Raw genomic sequence first — 15151 nt, 5'->3', positions numbered from 1 at the left:
TTTTCTCGTTATCTACTAACGAAACAACGATAATTAAACGCCGTGTCGCGGCCGTGAACGAGTCGAGGAGAGACCACAGTTGCACTTCGAATCGGGCTCCTTTCGCTCGCGCGCAAGTTCGCCTCGGTGTTTACTTTCAACAGCTGACTTCCAATCCGTCCAATGGCATCGACCTTTTCCGTCGTAATTTTTTTCCCTTTTCTATCCACTTGTATTATTATTTTTTGGCTTATCTCGCAATCGACGATTTCGATGGTCTTTACGTGCAAACAAACTAGAATCGGATCACTGAAATCAGCTTTTTACCTTTGTATTTGTCGTTCCAATTGTTCGCTGATCCGAACACATGAATAGTTGAAAAAATATCTTTCTGTCGAAATATTTTAAAATTATCTTTTCATTTTTAGTCCCAGTTGAAACTTTCGACGAAAGAAAAAGATCGGACGAAGAAGGAATAATTCTCAAAGGATTGGTAGCCCGTTAAATCTCTCGTGTTTTATTTATTCTCGAAACTGTTTATCTATTTGCAACACGGATCGCATCTTTCATTTCTCTGCACGCTTTATGGAATAACGATCCACTCGAGAAGTTGATACGTTTGATCGAAATAACGTCTCCCGTCTCGTTTCCGTTGCAGTGTGGCTCCCTGGAGATCGGCGAGGAACGCCAACGTCGGGTCGCTATGATGGAGTCCCTGTGCCAGGTGAGCGGCACCAAGAACATTGGAGGCAGCGACAACACCGCCAACACCAACGGCAACAACAACAGCAGCAGCAACAATTGCCCGGATCCCCAGCAGAGGCTGGCGGTGCTCAGCTTCGACCAAGTTAAACGACTGAACGACGTGATGAACGAGGTGGTGTGCATCCACGGGCGTGGAAATTTCCCCACTTTGGAGGTCAGATTGAGAGATCTGGTGAACGTGGTCCGCAGCAAGCTCGAGTCCGACCCGAGCAGCGGCGGTGCCGGAATGAGGGTGCGCGACATAAGGCTGAACGGTGGCGCCGCCTCCCACGTTCTGGCCACCGAGTCGCAGCCGTACAACGATCTGGACCTGATATTCGCCGTGGAGCTGTCGAGCGGGCGAAATTACGACAAGGTGAAGGCCGCGGTGCTCGGCTCGCTGTTCGACCTGCTGCCGGAAGGCGTCAGCCGCAAACGGATCACCACTTGCAGCCTGAAAGAGGCGTACGTGAGCAAGATGGTGAAAGTGAACAACGAAGGCGACCGATGGTCCCTGATCTCCCTCGGGAACTCGCGAGGGCACAGGAACGTCGAGCTCAAGTTCGTCGACTCGATGAGGCGGCAGTTCGAGTTCTCGGTCGACTCGTTCCAGATCGTGCTCGACTCGCTCCTCCTGTTCTACGAGTGCAGCAAGCTGCCCATCGGGGAAAATTTCTACCCGACGGTGGTCGGCGAATCCGTGTACGGCGACTTCCAGGAAGCGTTGTACCACCTCCACAAGAAGCTCATCTCGACGAGGAGTCCGGAGGAGATTCGCGGAGGCGGCCTGCTCAAGTACTGCAACCTTCTGGTCAAGATGTACAAACCCTCGCAACCCGAGTACATAAAGACCCTCGAGCGATACATGTGCTCGAGATTCTTCATCGACTTCCCCGACATCGGCCAGCAACGCGCCAAACTCGAGAACTACCTGTGGAACCACTTCGTCGGCCCCGAGGAGGAGACCCTCAAGTATCAGTACCTGATGTTACTCCACAACGTAGTGGAAGAATCCACCGTGTGCCTGATGGGCCACGAGAGACGGCAGACCCTCGCCTTGATCGAAAATCTTGCCTACCAGGTGTTGTGCCAGGAGCAGCAGCAACGATTGACCAACCATCAGCAAGCCCCGCCCGGACCACCCGCCACCTACGTATACGCCAACGGCTATTACTACGCGCCGGTGATACCCGCGTGTTACACGTGCACCTGCAACTCGTGGATGGCGTGCTCGTCGTGATGCGACACCGACGCCAACGCCGCCATCGTCGCCACTAGCGCCGCCACCGCCACCGCTACGACAACTACCGTCATCGACGTCCGCGACATCTCTGCGATCGTCACCGACCACGAAACCAACATCGATCGGACTCTGCTTACCGACCACGGGGGCCGACGTCCGCCATCCGGACACGACGATCCTTGTCCATTCCGGGATAACGAGAACGACGATGATCGATCGTTGATTGTTCACGGGCCGAAGGAGTATTGTCTGGTTCTCAGTTGACGCTTGGACGTGCATCGAACATCGCGCGTTGACCAATTCGGGGTGTGACGTGGACAATGAGCAATGGTACGATCTCGTTGAAATCGAAAAGGAAACGGAGGATGAACTCGCCGTGACGATCGACGTTCGTTCGGATTCGGGGAACACTGAACAGACACCTGAAGACAGATCCAAACCGAGGAATGCTCGATTCGTTTATCATTATAACATTACGTACGTACGTTCGTTCGTTCGTTCGTTTCGTCTATTCGTGTATCTTTCCGTTTCTCCTGAACGCGTTTACCACCAACCGCAACGGACGAATCGGTTGTCGTGGAGGGGGGAGGGGGAGGGAGAAGGACCAAAACACGACTTGGTCGTAGGGGATCAACTGAGAGACTACAAGACTCCAAACGAAACGAAATAAAATGAAATAAAATAAAAAATAAAAAATAAAAAAAAAAGAATGATAACAAACGAAGCGAAGCAAATGGAGAAAAAGTAACGGAGAACGTGTTGTGCCTAATACGATAATTCAAACGAATAATAGTGGGGAGAGAAAAATGTAATCCGTTTGCGTACGCGCGGTAAATATAACAGACGATTTTTACATTCTTATTATTGTGCGCGCGTCGAGATAGAACGAGATAGACGCGTGTAACTCGCGATAGTGGCGCGAGAAGGACGGAGACACTGTGCGTGCATCGAAAGAAACACAAGCTGCCGTTCACCGGCATCAGCTCGCCAAGATTTCGAACGACAGCGAATGGAAGAAAATGGATGTTGTTTGCGTACGATGGGAGAAGAAATTCGAAAAAAGACCGACGACGACGACGAGAGAGAGAAAAAACGAAAGGATAGAGAGCGCCTGGAATCGGAATTAACCGGAAAATAACAGAGTAACGATGCGTCGTTAGCGCATAATGGAAGCGTCCGTATCAACGTTCCACGGTCGCTCTTTCTTTTCTTTTTTCCCCGGACGAAGGAAAACGAAAAACAAAAAAAGAAAAAAATACAAAAAATAAAAAAAATATATATATATATATAAAACGAATGAACATAACGTTTCGAAAATGTATACTAAAAAAGGTAACGGTAAATACACAGATTTCAGAAAAGAAAAAAGCAACAACAAAAAAAATAAATTTAAAACAAGCAGCAGGCTACGAAACATTAACGGGTGTGGCGTTTGCTAAAAAGATTAATTATAAATATATAAATAAATATATATATATATAATATATATATATATATATATATATATATATATATTTAAAAATATATATAAATACATGTATAAAAATCTGTGTATAAATATTAATGTGTGGCTGTGAACACATTTCATTTAGATACTACTGTAACGTGATACATAAGATTGAGGGAAAAAATTGAGGATGAGCGGCGCGATCCATGAGAGAGATCGAGAGTTTGTACGCGGAGATAGAGAGAGAGAGAGAGAGAGAGAGAGAGTGTGAGAGTGGGAAAGAGAGTAAAAGAGCGAAGGAGATAGAGAAAGAAGAAAATCAACCAGGGGTGAAAGACGGTTCTATTCGTTTTTATCTTTTTCCAATTTTTGCGTGAACCAGCGCTGTCGTGTCGCAAATAAAACAAAAAAAAAAAAAATGAAGACGTAACGAGTACACAACACATATTCGTGCGCATATATGTTGCGAATCATATTGCGAATCGTAAAAAAGTAAACAAAGATGAAGATTAATTCGGGTAAAAAAAAACCATGATTTAGTGAAGACACACATATATATATATATATAGAAAATGAGACTAATCTAAAATGATGAGAAAAAGCTCAAAGAACGGTGTCGAACGAGATTCAAATAAATTAGAAAACGGATTCCTCTCCCTATATTACACGCGAAATTACACACGTAATCGTATGCGATACGATGAATACATATATCGTATATATATACATATATATATTTACATATATGTGAACTTATTAAATACGTACGCGTGGTCCTTCGATCGAGCAGCGACGGTCAACAATCGTCATAACTGCTTGCATAACTTTCTTTTTCTTTTTTAGATACCGATAATTATTCGATGCTATATCCTGAGATCCGTTGATAGTGTGTCGCGAAGAAAGAGAGAGAGAGAGAGAGAGTAAAAGAGAAATAAAATATACGCGTGTCGCGTGCCCATGTTTCTCTGCCCATGATAAAACGTATTTGCATAATAAAACATAATAGTACTCGGTGCGACGAACTTGCAAATTGTATATCGTTCTGCGAATCGCTGCGTTATACACACAAACGAGCACGCATGTGTGTGTATCCACGTGTGTATAATCCGTTCTATACATGCACAGAGAATACACCACGGATCTTTGAGCGTTTCCACGCGTCTTTTGCACATGTCTCTGTCTCTCCATCGTGTTTCCGTTCTATCCTTGTCTTTCTCTCTCTCTCTTTCTCTTTCACGAACACGTAATATACGTCATATACATATACACGTACAGTAGCGTTAATATATAGGGCTGAGGGAAAGAGGGGATGAGTGTTCGCGACTTGGCGTCTCTCTTTTATGCGCGTGTTCGTATCGACTGGTGACCCCGTTAGTCAACTCAGTCAGTCACTTTGCTCGCTCGCTCGCTCGTTTACCAGCTAAGCTGCTTCTAGCCAGGCCTCGTTCGCTCGCTCGTTCGCTCGCTCGCTCGCTCACTCTTCCTTTCAGTTTGCAAGCGAAAGTAAAGGCCTAATAAAAAGCCCGCAAACTGGTTTTTCAGGTATATCGCGTGTTAACGCTAAGGAGAGCCAGGCCGACTAGCGACGTTGTATGCACCCGGTATACACCTCTAGCCGCCTGTTCCCCGTTTCCTTCGATATCATCACTACATTTTCTACCACCTATAGGTGATTCTTGTAGTAGTTGCTTCCCTCGCGAAATTCAATTGATTTTCTTACGAGTTTCTGTTACGTTTTTCCCTTGCGATATATTTATGCAGAGACAACTTGTTGTTACTGAAAACGTTATTTTTTCCATTGTTGATTCTTTTAATATAATCTGGTGGAAGATACGCAGAAAATTCGCGGTGAAGATATTCATAGAGAAAAGAGTATTATAGTCGTTTCGTAGTTCTGAAAGCGTTTCGTAAACGTTATATATTTTGAATTAGGTTACTCGATTATAAGAATATAGAATTGAACTATTTTCTTCTTTGATACGAAGCTTTGGTAATTTTTTTTTTTTTTCTTTTTGAGTTCGATGCATATACATTGTTTGTGATCAGCATCGATGATCTTACATTTTTTAGGTTTATTACGATAGGATCTTGAATGTTGAAGTAACTCGAGTCGAAACGATGTTAAGTTTATCTTGAAAAAAATCAGATGAGTTAAAATCTCACGTATTTTAAGTTCATTTTCAAGTGTCTCCAGAATGTGTTCCCATTTGATAGATTTTAAGACATTTAGAAAAAACGAAGTATAGTTTAAACGTCCAAAGCGGAAGTTTGTTTTATAAGTTCGATAATATTAATGAATAAAGAGCTCGAGTTCCGAGTCTTTATTTACTCGATTCTGTTCTTTTTTTCTTTTTTTTTTTTTCTTTCTTTCTTTTTTTTTTTTTTTTTTCGTTCGCCATCTCAAGGATCGTTAAAAGAGTCGAGATTTCTTTGGTTTAGCGAGACTTTTCGGGTTTTTATAAAAAATCTTTTGATCGCGTCTATTTAATTCTTGAAAGCTTTAAACCCTTATTATCTTAATCTATCTATTTCTCGATTCAGATCCATTGTTCTTTCTTTTTAACGTAGGTGACAGAATTAAAATATATTCGTTTGTATCGAAAAATAAATAATGAAAAGGAGAAAAGAAAAATACCTAAATGAAATGTATATACATATATATATATATATATATAAAACTTTATAAATTAGTTAAAAATTATAAAAAAAAAAGGAAAAAAGAAAAAAAACTCGTATCTTTTTATCACATTCGTTTTTACTCAATATCGTATATATCTTATCATTGTATGAATTTTTTTAAATATATTTTATAAATACATTCGAAGAATTCAATCGTTTATGATTGGCATAATTTTCCTTTTGAAAGATTTAACTAGATAGATGGCTCAATCTCTAAGAATTCCATACTTTTTCTTTTTTAACGTATTTCTTCTCTCTCGATCATTACTTGATATACGAAGGAAAATTCGATTTTATTTAGATACAGTTTATAATTTTCATTGATAAAACAAGAATTTTAAGAAAACAAACGCGCAGAGAATGCACACCATATTTTATACGATTGTTCTTCTAAGCATTTTTAACTTTGAAATGCTTTAAAAATCACGTTTCTTTTATACGTTATTCGATTTAGATTTTCTTTCGTTTGTTCTTTAATAAACAAATAAAAAAAATGATGAGATTCTTTGATCTTTGATCGAAGAATCTTCTTCGTAAGAATATATTCGTGCTTTTTTTTTCTATAAAAATATGAAATCGTTCTCTTCCAAATTAGTAGATCTTTCAGAGTGATCGAAGCGATACGAGTCGATATTAAAATTTCATTGATACGAATAATTATCGATGGACAAAGAATTTGACGTATTTTCCGAACAGAGCATCCAAAATTCTTCGCTTGAAAAATTACAATGATTAACAGTTCGAGATTGTAGGATTCAAAGTAATTTCTTTCTTCGTCTCATTTTTCGAAATGAATCTCTCGAGTAATCGTGAATAATAAAGGATTGCATGAATAGATAAACGATCATCATCAATTTTCAATCGCGTGTCGTAAATAATATAAGAATTTACAACTTAACGTAAGAACAAAATGTCGCATAAGTGTACATAAAAATTGAAAATACCGAGAAAGTAATTTATAAATCTTATTTTACAAAATGTGTATTAGATTTAATAAAAAAAAAAAAAAAAGAAAAAGAAAAAAGAAAAAAAAAGGGGGAAAAAGCAGGTCCAAGAAATAAAATAAATAGACCGAAAATGAATATTTTTGAGTATTTTTTTTTTAGTAATAATTAATTTAAAAATATAAAACTTGATAACGAATCTTCTTGTGATAGTTTATCTTTATTTAAAGCTTTGCGTGTCGAAATAAATGGAAGAAATTAATATAATTACGAAATAAAAATGTATCGAAACGATACTTTGGAAGGGAGAAATTTTAATCGACGGTCGGAGGGAATTAAGACAGGGAACGGAAATCGTAAGAATGAAGAGAAAAACATACGAGTTAAATTGATACAAAGAAAAAAAAAAAGAAAAAAAAAGAGCACAAAATTATTTCAAAATATAAATTAATAAAAAATTAATATACATGTATAAAGATAAGGATTTTAGTTTTAATCGAAGCGAGTTGAAAGAAAGAGGGATTAAAAAAAAAAAAATAATGAGATAATTCATCTGCGGTTTCAAAAATTTTTGTAAACGAATTGTATAATTATAATTGTATTATGATTTTTAATGATACACATACGTGTTCGAACGAGCGTGCATAATTCCTGCTTAAGGGAAGAATCGTGTGTAAAGACATCGAGATGTATTATCGGTTGTGAGCAAAGAAACAACGAAAGAATGAAAATTTTCGAGAAAAGAGAAAAGAGAAACATCGCTGTTTTGCGAAAAGGCGTTCTTTTTTTTTTTTTTATTATGTATATATATACACACACTTTTCTTTTTTCTTCTTTTTCTTTCGTTCTTTTTCCACCGAACATGAATAATAACCATTTTGTACGATTATTCTATCGCGAAAACTTGTACTCCGATATTAATATTACACGATACGTATATAGATATACACGCGTACATATTAAAATATTGATTTTTTTTTATATTAAGAAAAAGAAGAGGAAATAAAATGCATTTATCTGATACACCACTATATATGGTTATTATTCGAGGGATTAAAAAGAAACAAGACACAAAAATAATATCCTATCACCTCTATGCGAATATTGACAAGCTCGACGAGATTATGTTTGATCGCGTTAATTGACGATAATTATGAACGTAAGACTAAAAAAAAATAAAAAAAAAAAGAAGAAGAAGGAGGAGGAGGAGGAGGATACAGTAAAATACAGAGAAATCGAAAGAACGGAGGAAAAGGTTGGAGAAACGTATACGTAATGATACAAGTGTTTCGTATCTATTTGTACAGATATTGAAATATTGCGTTTAAAAAGATTAACATAAAGGTTCTTATTTTTCTCCTTAATTTTTTTCTTTTAAATAATCACGTTCATTTCGTTGTTTAAATTTCCATAATTCCACCTTCTTTCTTCTTTGATTCTTTCATATATATATATATATATAAATATATATAATATTTATACGATTAGGAGAATTAAATATTTGATAATTTGATTCGAGTTGAGGAAAAAGAGAAAAGATAAGGGACTTGATAAAATTAATGAAAAAAAAATTAAAAATTTGAAGAAATTAAAAAAATTACGACAGCGCTGGAAGAATTGTTGATTAAAAATTATAACGAGCCAAAAAACGATTAGTGTATTATTATAAATCGAGTTTCTTGCATATCCATTTTTTATTTGTTTGATTTATAAAAATCGTCTTAAAACCCCTTAAGGTTTTGTTACAAAAAAAAGAAAACAAAAAAAAAAAAGGAAAAAAAAAAGAGAAAAAAAAAAGAAAAAAATTGTCTTTCGTCATCGATTCACCGATCATTATTGTGACCGTTCGAATCGTACGGAATAAAAACAACGAGGAATAAGATACACGCGTGTGTATACGACAAAATCGTTAAATTTTTAACACGAAATGAGTGAGATAACATTAATGATCTCGTCCTGATTGATAAGATAGGGAAACGCGGCAATTGGTTCGATCGAAAGGACAAAAACCGAGTCCTAGATTCTCTGAAGATTCTTGGACAGAACGGGAAGAAGAGGAGGGATCGAAACGAGAGACCGAGCTGAAAATGCGAAAGGAAAAATGGCGTCGAGATCGAATTGGGTGAGAGTTCATCGAAAGTTCATCGTTCCTGTTTCGAGGAATATATATTAATATACAATTCCCCACCTCTTTAACAGACCGTCGTGCAACACGTAATCGAGATATTTATCCAAAAATGAAAATCGAATTTCATCCCGATTGAAATGAGGAAAAGAGGTGGTAGATTTTACGTCTCTTTAACGTGAGAAATTAACGGAGAAACGCGTATCCTAAGATATAATTTACAAAGTTTCAACCAAGTGGCGTATCTGTGCGAGGAGGAGTGATGTAGCAATTAATAATCGCCGTTACTTTCTTTCTTTTTCTTTAAACCGTCGCGAGATAAGGATACGAATATCAGTTCGCTCGTGTTACGAGTATTCGAGTGGAAAGTTTAATGTAAAAACTAATCGCACACGATGGTGGTTTCAATATCTCTTTTTTTATTCCAGACAAATTATCGTTTAATTTTTAAAAAAAAAAAAAATCATCCTCGCATAGATGCGAAATTAGTTCCTGAAAGAGAGAAAAAAAGATAAATATGTAATCGCAACTTTCGTCCAGCGTACGTCCAAGAAATGATAATCGATTAGAAACGTAATGTAAGTGGTAAGTGGAAAATCTTACAGCATACGCGTAGGAATCTCACCCAAAGCCTGAATTTGTTGTAACGATTTATAAAGAAACACGAGCAAGCCTTAATCGTTTAGATATTTTATTCGTATTATTATGGTATTATTACGATGATTAATCAAATCGCGAGAAAAACGAGAGAGAGAGAGAGAGAGAAAAAGACGCGTTGATGGACAGAACGTGTATAATTTTCGCGACTGAATGATGGAAAAAAAAAAATCTTCGAGACTAGCTTTTATCGATGACATACACATTTTATTCAGTATTCCAATTTATATTTTAACCACTTAACGCATCCGTATCCGTGATATTATTCGCAAATAGTTTTTCTTTTTACATCAATTTTTATTCAAAAATTCAAAATGTTCATTTTTAATTGCTTTTTATTATGAAAAGAAAGAAACAATTATAAATCTTTGCGTTAAAAGGTTAAATTTAATAATCGCCGTTCGTTTTAAAATTCCTAAAGTTCCTTTTTTAAAAAAAAATCATTCGAAATTATTTAATGAAAGATTTGGAAGAAAAGCGTGGTACGAATGTAGTACCAAGCAAGTAATGTTATTAACGTAAAATAAATCTGTGAGCAAGTTTAAATTTTGATAGGAGAATATCACGTTAAAAATTTGGAAATTCATAATGCGTCGTTTACATTTATCTTTATTTAAAAACAAATAATGCAATTACTTATATAAAAAAATTTTATCGAAAGATCAAAATTAAAATATTCGAGATTTACATAGATTTTTAATAAAAAAAAAAAAAAACAATATTTTGTCTTGATGTCTTCGATTACCAATCGCGTATGATCAATACGCGATGATCGAAGATAACCGAAGAGAAAGAATCGAACGAAAAATGAATTTTTTTTTTGTGTGTAAAAGAAGAAAGAAAAAAATCGAAGAGAAATATTCATTCAAAAAGTCGCGCAAATTACTAGTGTTAGCCGATATCGAGCAGACTGATCGCAGATATATTCGATAAGCTGTACAAACGCGATGTTCTTAATTAGGTTAAGTTATATCAATAACAGAGATCCCATGTTAAAAATTTTCATGAATTTAGAACACTAGAAATAAGCTTCGTAGAAAGGTCGTCTAGAGCATACCAATCGATCGATCATATGATATTGTTTGTAATCTATCTTCGTATGAAATATAAATTTCGAGATAGCTGCACACCTGTCTAAACGAAATTGTAAATATAATGTATTAATATTGTAACAAGAATATCAAAGTCTAAGTCAATTGTACATTCGATTAAAAGAATCTTCGTTTAGATAAGTTTCTCAGCAAAATTATAATTAAATAAGTAATAACATCGGACTTCAAACGTCGATACTTAACCTTTACATGGTGACGTCAAAACAGCGCCGTACGATTGTGAATATTTCTTCTTAAATTCAATTGTTCTTTGTGATTATTGTATTAATTTTTGAATTAAACAAACAAATCTGTAAAAATTATGTTCATTTTATTCAATTTTTATTTATTATTTTTTATTTTAATTTTCACGAACTTTTTCTGACATATAACTATCGTTCGATAAAATTTTTTAACGCACCGCTGTAAACTCGAAAAGAATAAAGGACCAGTAATGTCGTTCGATGCCAGATATCGTCTCGTTTAAAACGAAAACTTGGAGTTTTTCTTTTTTTGTCGTTAAAAGATGCTCGAACCTTTTTATAATTTTGTTTGCGTTACAATCGATACGATCTAAAATTACGATTTTAATTTCGAGAAATAGCCAAACTCGGATTCTCGGACCACTATTGAGTGGTCAACGTTTAAACGATTTTTCATTTCAAAATTCTTGAATCGATATCAGCGATATCGGAAAGTAACGTCACCAGTTTGAGGTTAAGTTTAATTTCGCGTATAACGAAAAATAACGTCTCTGTGTCGAAACTATTTGCTCGTGAAATTAAATTTCGGACAAGTAAACCATTACGAATAATCACGAGAAATAATCGATATTTGGATTCGTTCGATGCTCGAAAAGCTCGGTCAAGGATCTCTCGCTCTCCTCCGCAGCGCCATCAACAATCGAGAACTCTCTCGCAGGAATTTTGATCGCGAAAAAAATATCTCCACGGCCACGTTTCCTTTTGTCTTGTACGTACTTTTTTTGATACCGAACAAGTAGAATACCAGGCGCTCCCTTAGAATCGTATCTCGAAGGAAGCAATACGACGAAAATACGACGAAGCAAGAGATGCGAGATACATCTTTATGAATTATCTCGTGTCGGTAAACGTGGTTAACACTTTCAGGACGATGCGATATTTGTTGGATGTGACCGTTTTAGGTAAGAATAGTGGAATCATATTATTTTATCATTTTTGAAAAATAAAAAAAAATCTTATTGTATACGTATATTAAGTAGAACGGAAATGTTGAAAATATTGAAAAATTAACCGTTCGAGACATATTTCTATATAACGACCGTGCTATCAACCTTGTATTCTCTAGTAATCGAAGAGTCGATAATGATAATTTTCAGTAGAATCAAACAAACGTTCGATGCCATCCTGATCGTGTTGAGTAATAATTAAGCAAACATGAATGGGAAAAATCTAAGAAATAATACGAGAGGACTGATAATAAAGAAAATTGATCGAAAGAATGGAGTGAAAGACAATCGAGGAAAAGGATAAACGAGATACATCGATACAATTCGACGAGGTAATATCGATTCGATAAGATTTTACTCGATGAATTTTGCGAAGAGAAACGCAGACATTCGTGTCGATACTCGTACGCTTGGACGAGTGGATGTTGCGTTACAACGGAAGAAACCGGGATTTCGGTGGAAAACTCGATCGAACTAAATCGATGGTATTCGATTTTTTTAAAATTTTGCGTTGTTGTAAAATTTTTTAAATGTATTTAAAAAATATGTACGTCTTCTCTACAGAGATATGATTTAATTTCGAATTTCGTTTTACCTTATTTACAAATTTTTAGATGTATTCGATATAACTGAATAAAAATGAAATGGAATCTTTTGTAAAAGGATGGCCTAAGAATTTTCTACGCGATAAAGACGGGTGCATTTAATTTTGATATTTTATATACATTGATTAATTAGACCAAAGAATAATTCTTACGCCTGCGCTACTTTGAGACGCCGAACAATTTGAATCAAGATTTTAAATCGAGATTATATTTCAATAATTCTTTCGCCGATTGGAAAACATCCTTTTCGTCGATATTATTCGAAAATAAAAAAGTAGGGGAAACAATTTTTCTTGTCGCAAAAGCGGAATAACGATCCGATTTTAACGAAACGAAATCGCGAAATCCCGGCTCGCGCCACGATCCTCGTGCGTTTTAAACAATTTTATTCGATAAGATTAATCAGCGTTGCCCGATTCTCTCGTGTCTGAATCATTTTTCCAGGATTCCTTTCGTACATTTTTGCCTCGTGATTTACAAAAAAGAGATCTCGTTTCGCATTTCGAAGTATTTTTCGAAAGAAAAAGGAGAATTACGAATCCAAAAAGCTCGGAGAATTCAAATAACAATTTTCGAGGATTCGAGAGAGACGCGTGACGCGCATTTTACCGCTTACAATTAGCATCGAATCGTTTAGTTCTCATTCCTTGGCCGAGTCCTCGGTGATGCCAGATTCTCCCTCGATTCTTTTTTTACCAGGCGATCGAACGAACAAAACCCTTCTCGGGTTCGTTCGAAGAAGATTACCCAGCAAAATAGAAAAGAAAAGAAAAAACTAGAAGAATTTTTTTCTCGGGTGTTTACACAAGGAGGGAAAGGGCGAAGAAGAAGGAAAGCATTTTTCGATCTGGCATCATTCGACGAGGAGATGTCGCTCGCTGCTCCACCGCGAATAACCTTCGAACGAAAAATTGCAAGAAGGTAGAAAAATATGGTCTTTTTCTCTTTTTCTTTCCTTTTTTCATCCTTTTTCTTCAAGAAACAAAAACGCGTTTCGTGTTTCGCGAGAAAAGAAAAATTGTCGTTCGTGTGAAGTTAATTAACGGAGAAGGAATCGAGATTTTTCATGAAAAGAGGGGATTCGATTGTACACGTTGTAACGGATTGAACGCTCTTTCAAAATTTATTTCTGTGTCGCATTTCTATGTTTCGTTCTCTCGCCGTAAAATATGCGGTCTAATCTGACTACCGGTTTAAATTTCTCGAAAATCTCGCAATCGCACACGATTTTCATGATAACGAAATTCCATCAATCATCCGACATACCAGATTAATCGCAACGTTTAAATTAAATAAAAATATTTCCATGCTTTTGTCATTATACAAAAGGCTGAATTATAATTTTGTAGATTTTTTTTAAATTTTAAAAAGTAACGTCGATTCGAAGAATGGGTTTAAAATTCGAATGGAAGAATCGAATGGAAGAGAGAAGGAGAGAAAGCGAGAGTCGACAAATACTACTTGCGATTCTTCGAAACACGCCAATTCCAAAAACTGCAAACTGACTGCAAACTGTGCACAATATGAATAGGTTAGGGAAGAAGAATAAGAAAGAAAGAGAAAGCGAGACACGCGCGCATGCGTATGGAAAAATTAGTACACACGGTGATTGGAAAAATTATGATGATAATTAAATAAGCGAGTTTAACATTACCCGTTTGTACGATAAGGAGAAAATTTAGAAGAAAAAAGATACATGTATAGTAAATAAAGGAAAGATAAGCGACAGGAGTAAAAGAGAGAAATACCTATATACGCGTAATATTTATACGTAAAGTGTAAATATCGCACGTGCATAGACGAGTAACGTGGAACGTATGCGAGAGAGAGAAAGAGAGAGCTATTTTATAAGACGAGTTCGAAGAGTGCGTGAGTGGGCGGCGATTAATTTCTTTTTTTATTTCTCTGACTTGCCCATGAATATATATCCCATATGTAAGAGATGTTATAAGGATTACCTATAAAACATGAAAATAAATATCATGTAAACACCGAGAATATATTTCTGTCTCTTCGATAATCTCTCCTCTTCGTTTAATCCATAAATAAATTGATTAATCAACGATACGTTAACATCAACTCGTAATTTGTTAATAGAAAAAGAAAATTTATATTTTATACAAAACTTTCAATTTTCCAACTTTTTCACTTACATTTTTCTTGAGAAAATGAAATATTAAATAACGTATTCGTTTATTTGAACCCAACACGAATAATTATTACGTAGAAATATGTGTTAATTTGTGTACGATTAATCGATACTTACTTTTATACGTGTAAACTAAACTTTCGAAAGATTCATTTTTATTATTTTCTCAATTTTTTCTTTTTTATTACATCTGCTTTTTTGAGGTAATAAAACTATTATTACTGAAAATATCAGCATAATTCTCTTTCTAAATATTTCCAAGTTTCCATTTTTGGTAA

The 15151-nt window shown here is 35.9% G+C and overlaps 1 protein-coding gene across 5 annotated transcripts in view; it reads left to right on the top strand.

Annotated features, from left to right (window-relative positions):
* Positions 1-14722, top strand: part of LOC107998619 (terminal nucleotidyltransferase 5C) — a 131649-nt gene extending 116927 nt beyond the window's left edge. For all 5 annotated transcript variants that reach the window (XM_062073472.1, XM_062073473.1, XM_028667106.2 and 2 more), the window contains one exon: positions 638-14722. In XM_062073472.1, coding sequence (XP_061929456.1) covers positions 638-1963 — 1326 coding nt within the window. In that variant the 3' untranslated portion in view covers positions 1964-14722. The remainder of the gene's footprint in view (positions 1-637) is intronic.
* The last annotated feature ends 429 nt before the right edge of the window (positions 14723-15151 follow it).

This window comes from Apis cerana, linkage group LG4 (genome assembly GCF_029169275.1).
Source record: "Apis cerana isolate GH-2021 linkage group LG4, AcerK_1.0, whole genome shotgun sequence".
Classification (NCBI taxonomy): Eukaryota; Metazoa; Arthropoda; class Insecta; order Hymenoptera; family Apidae; genus Apis; species Apis cerana.
This window is presented reverse-complemented; position numbering and strand designations above follow the sequence as displayed.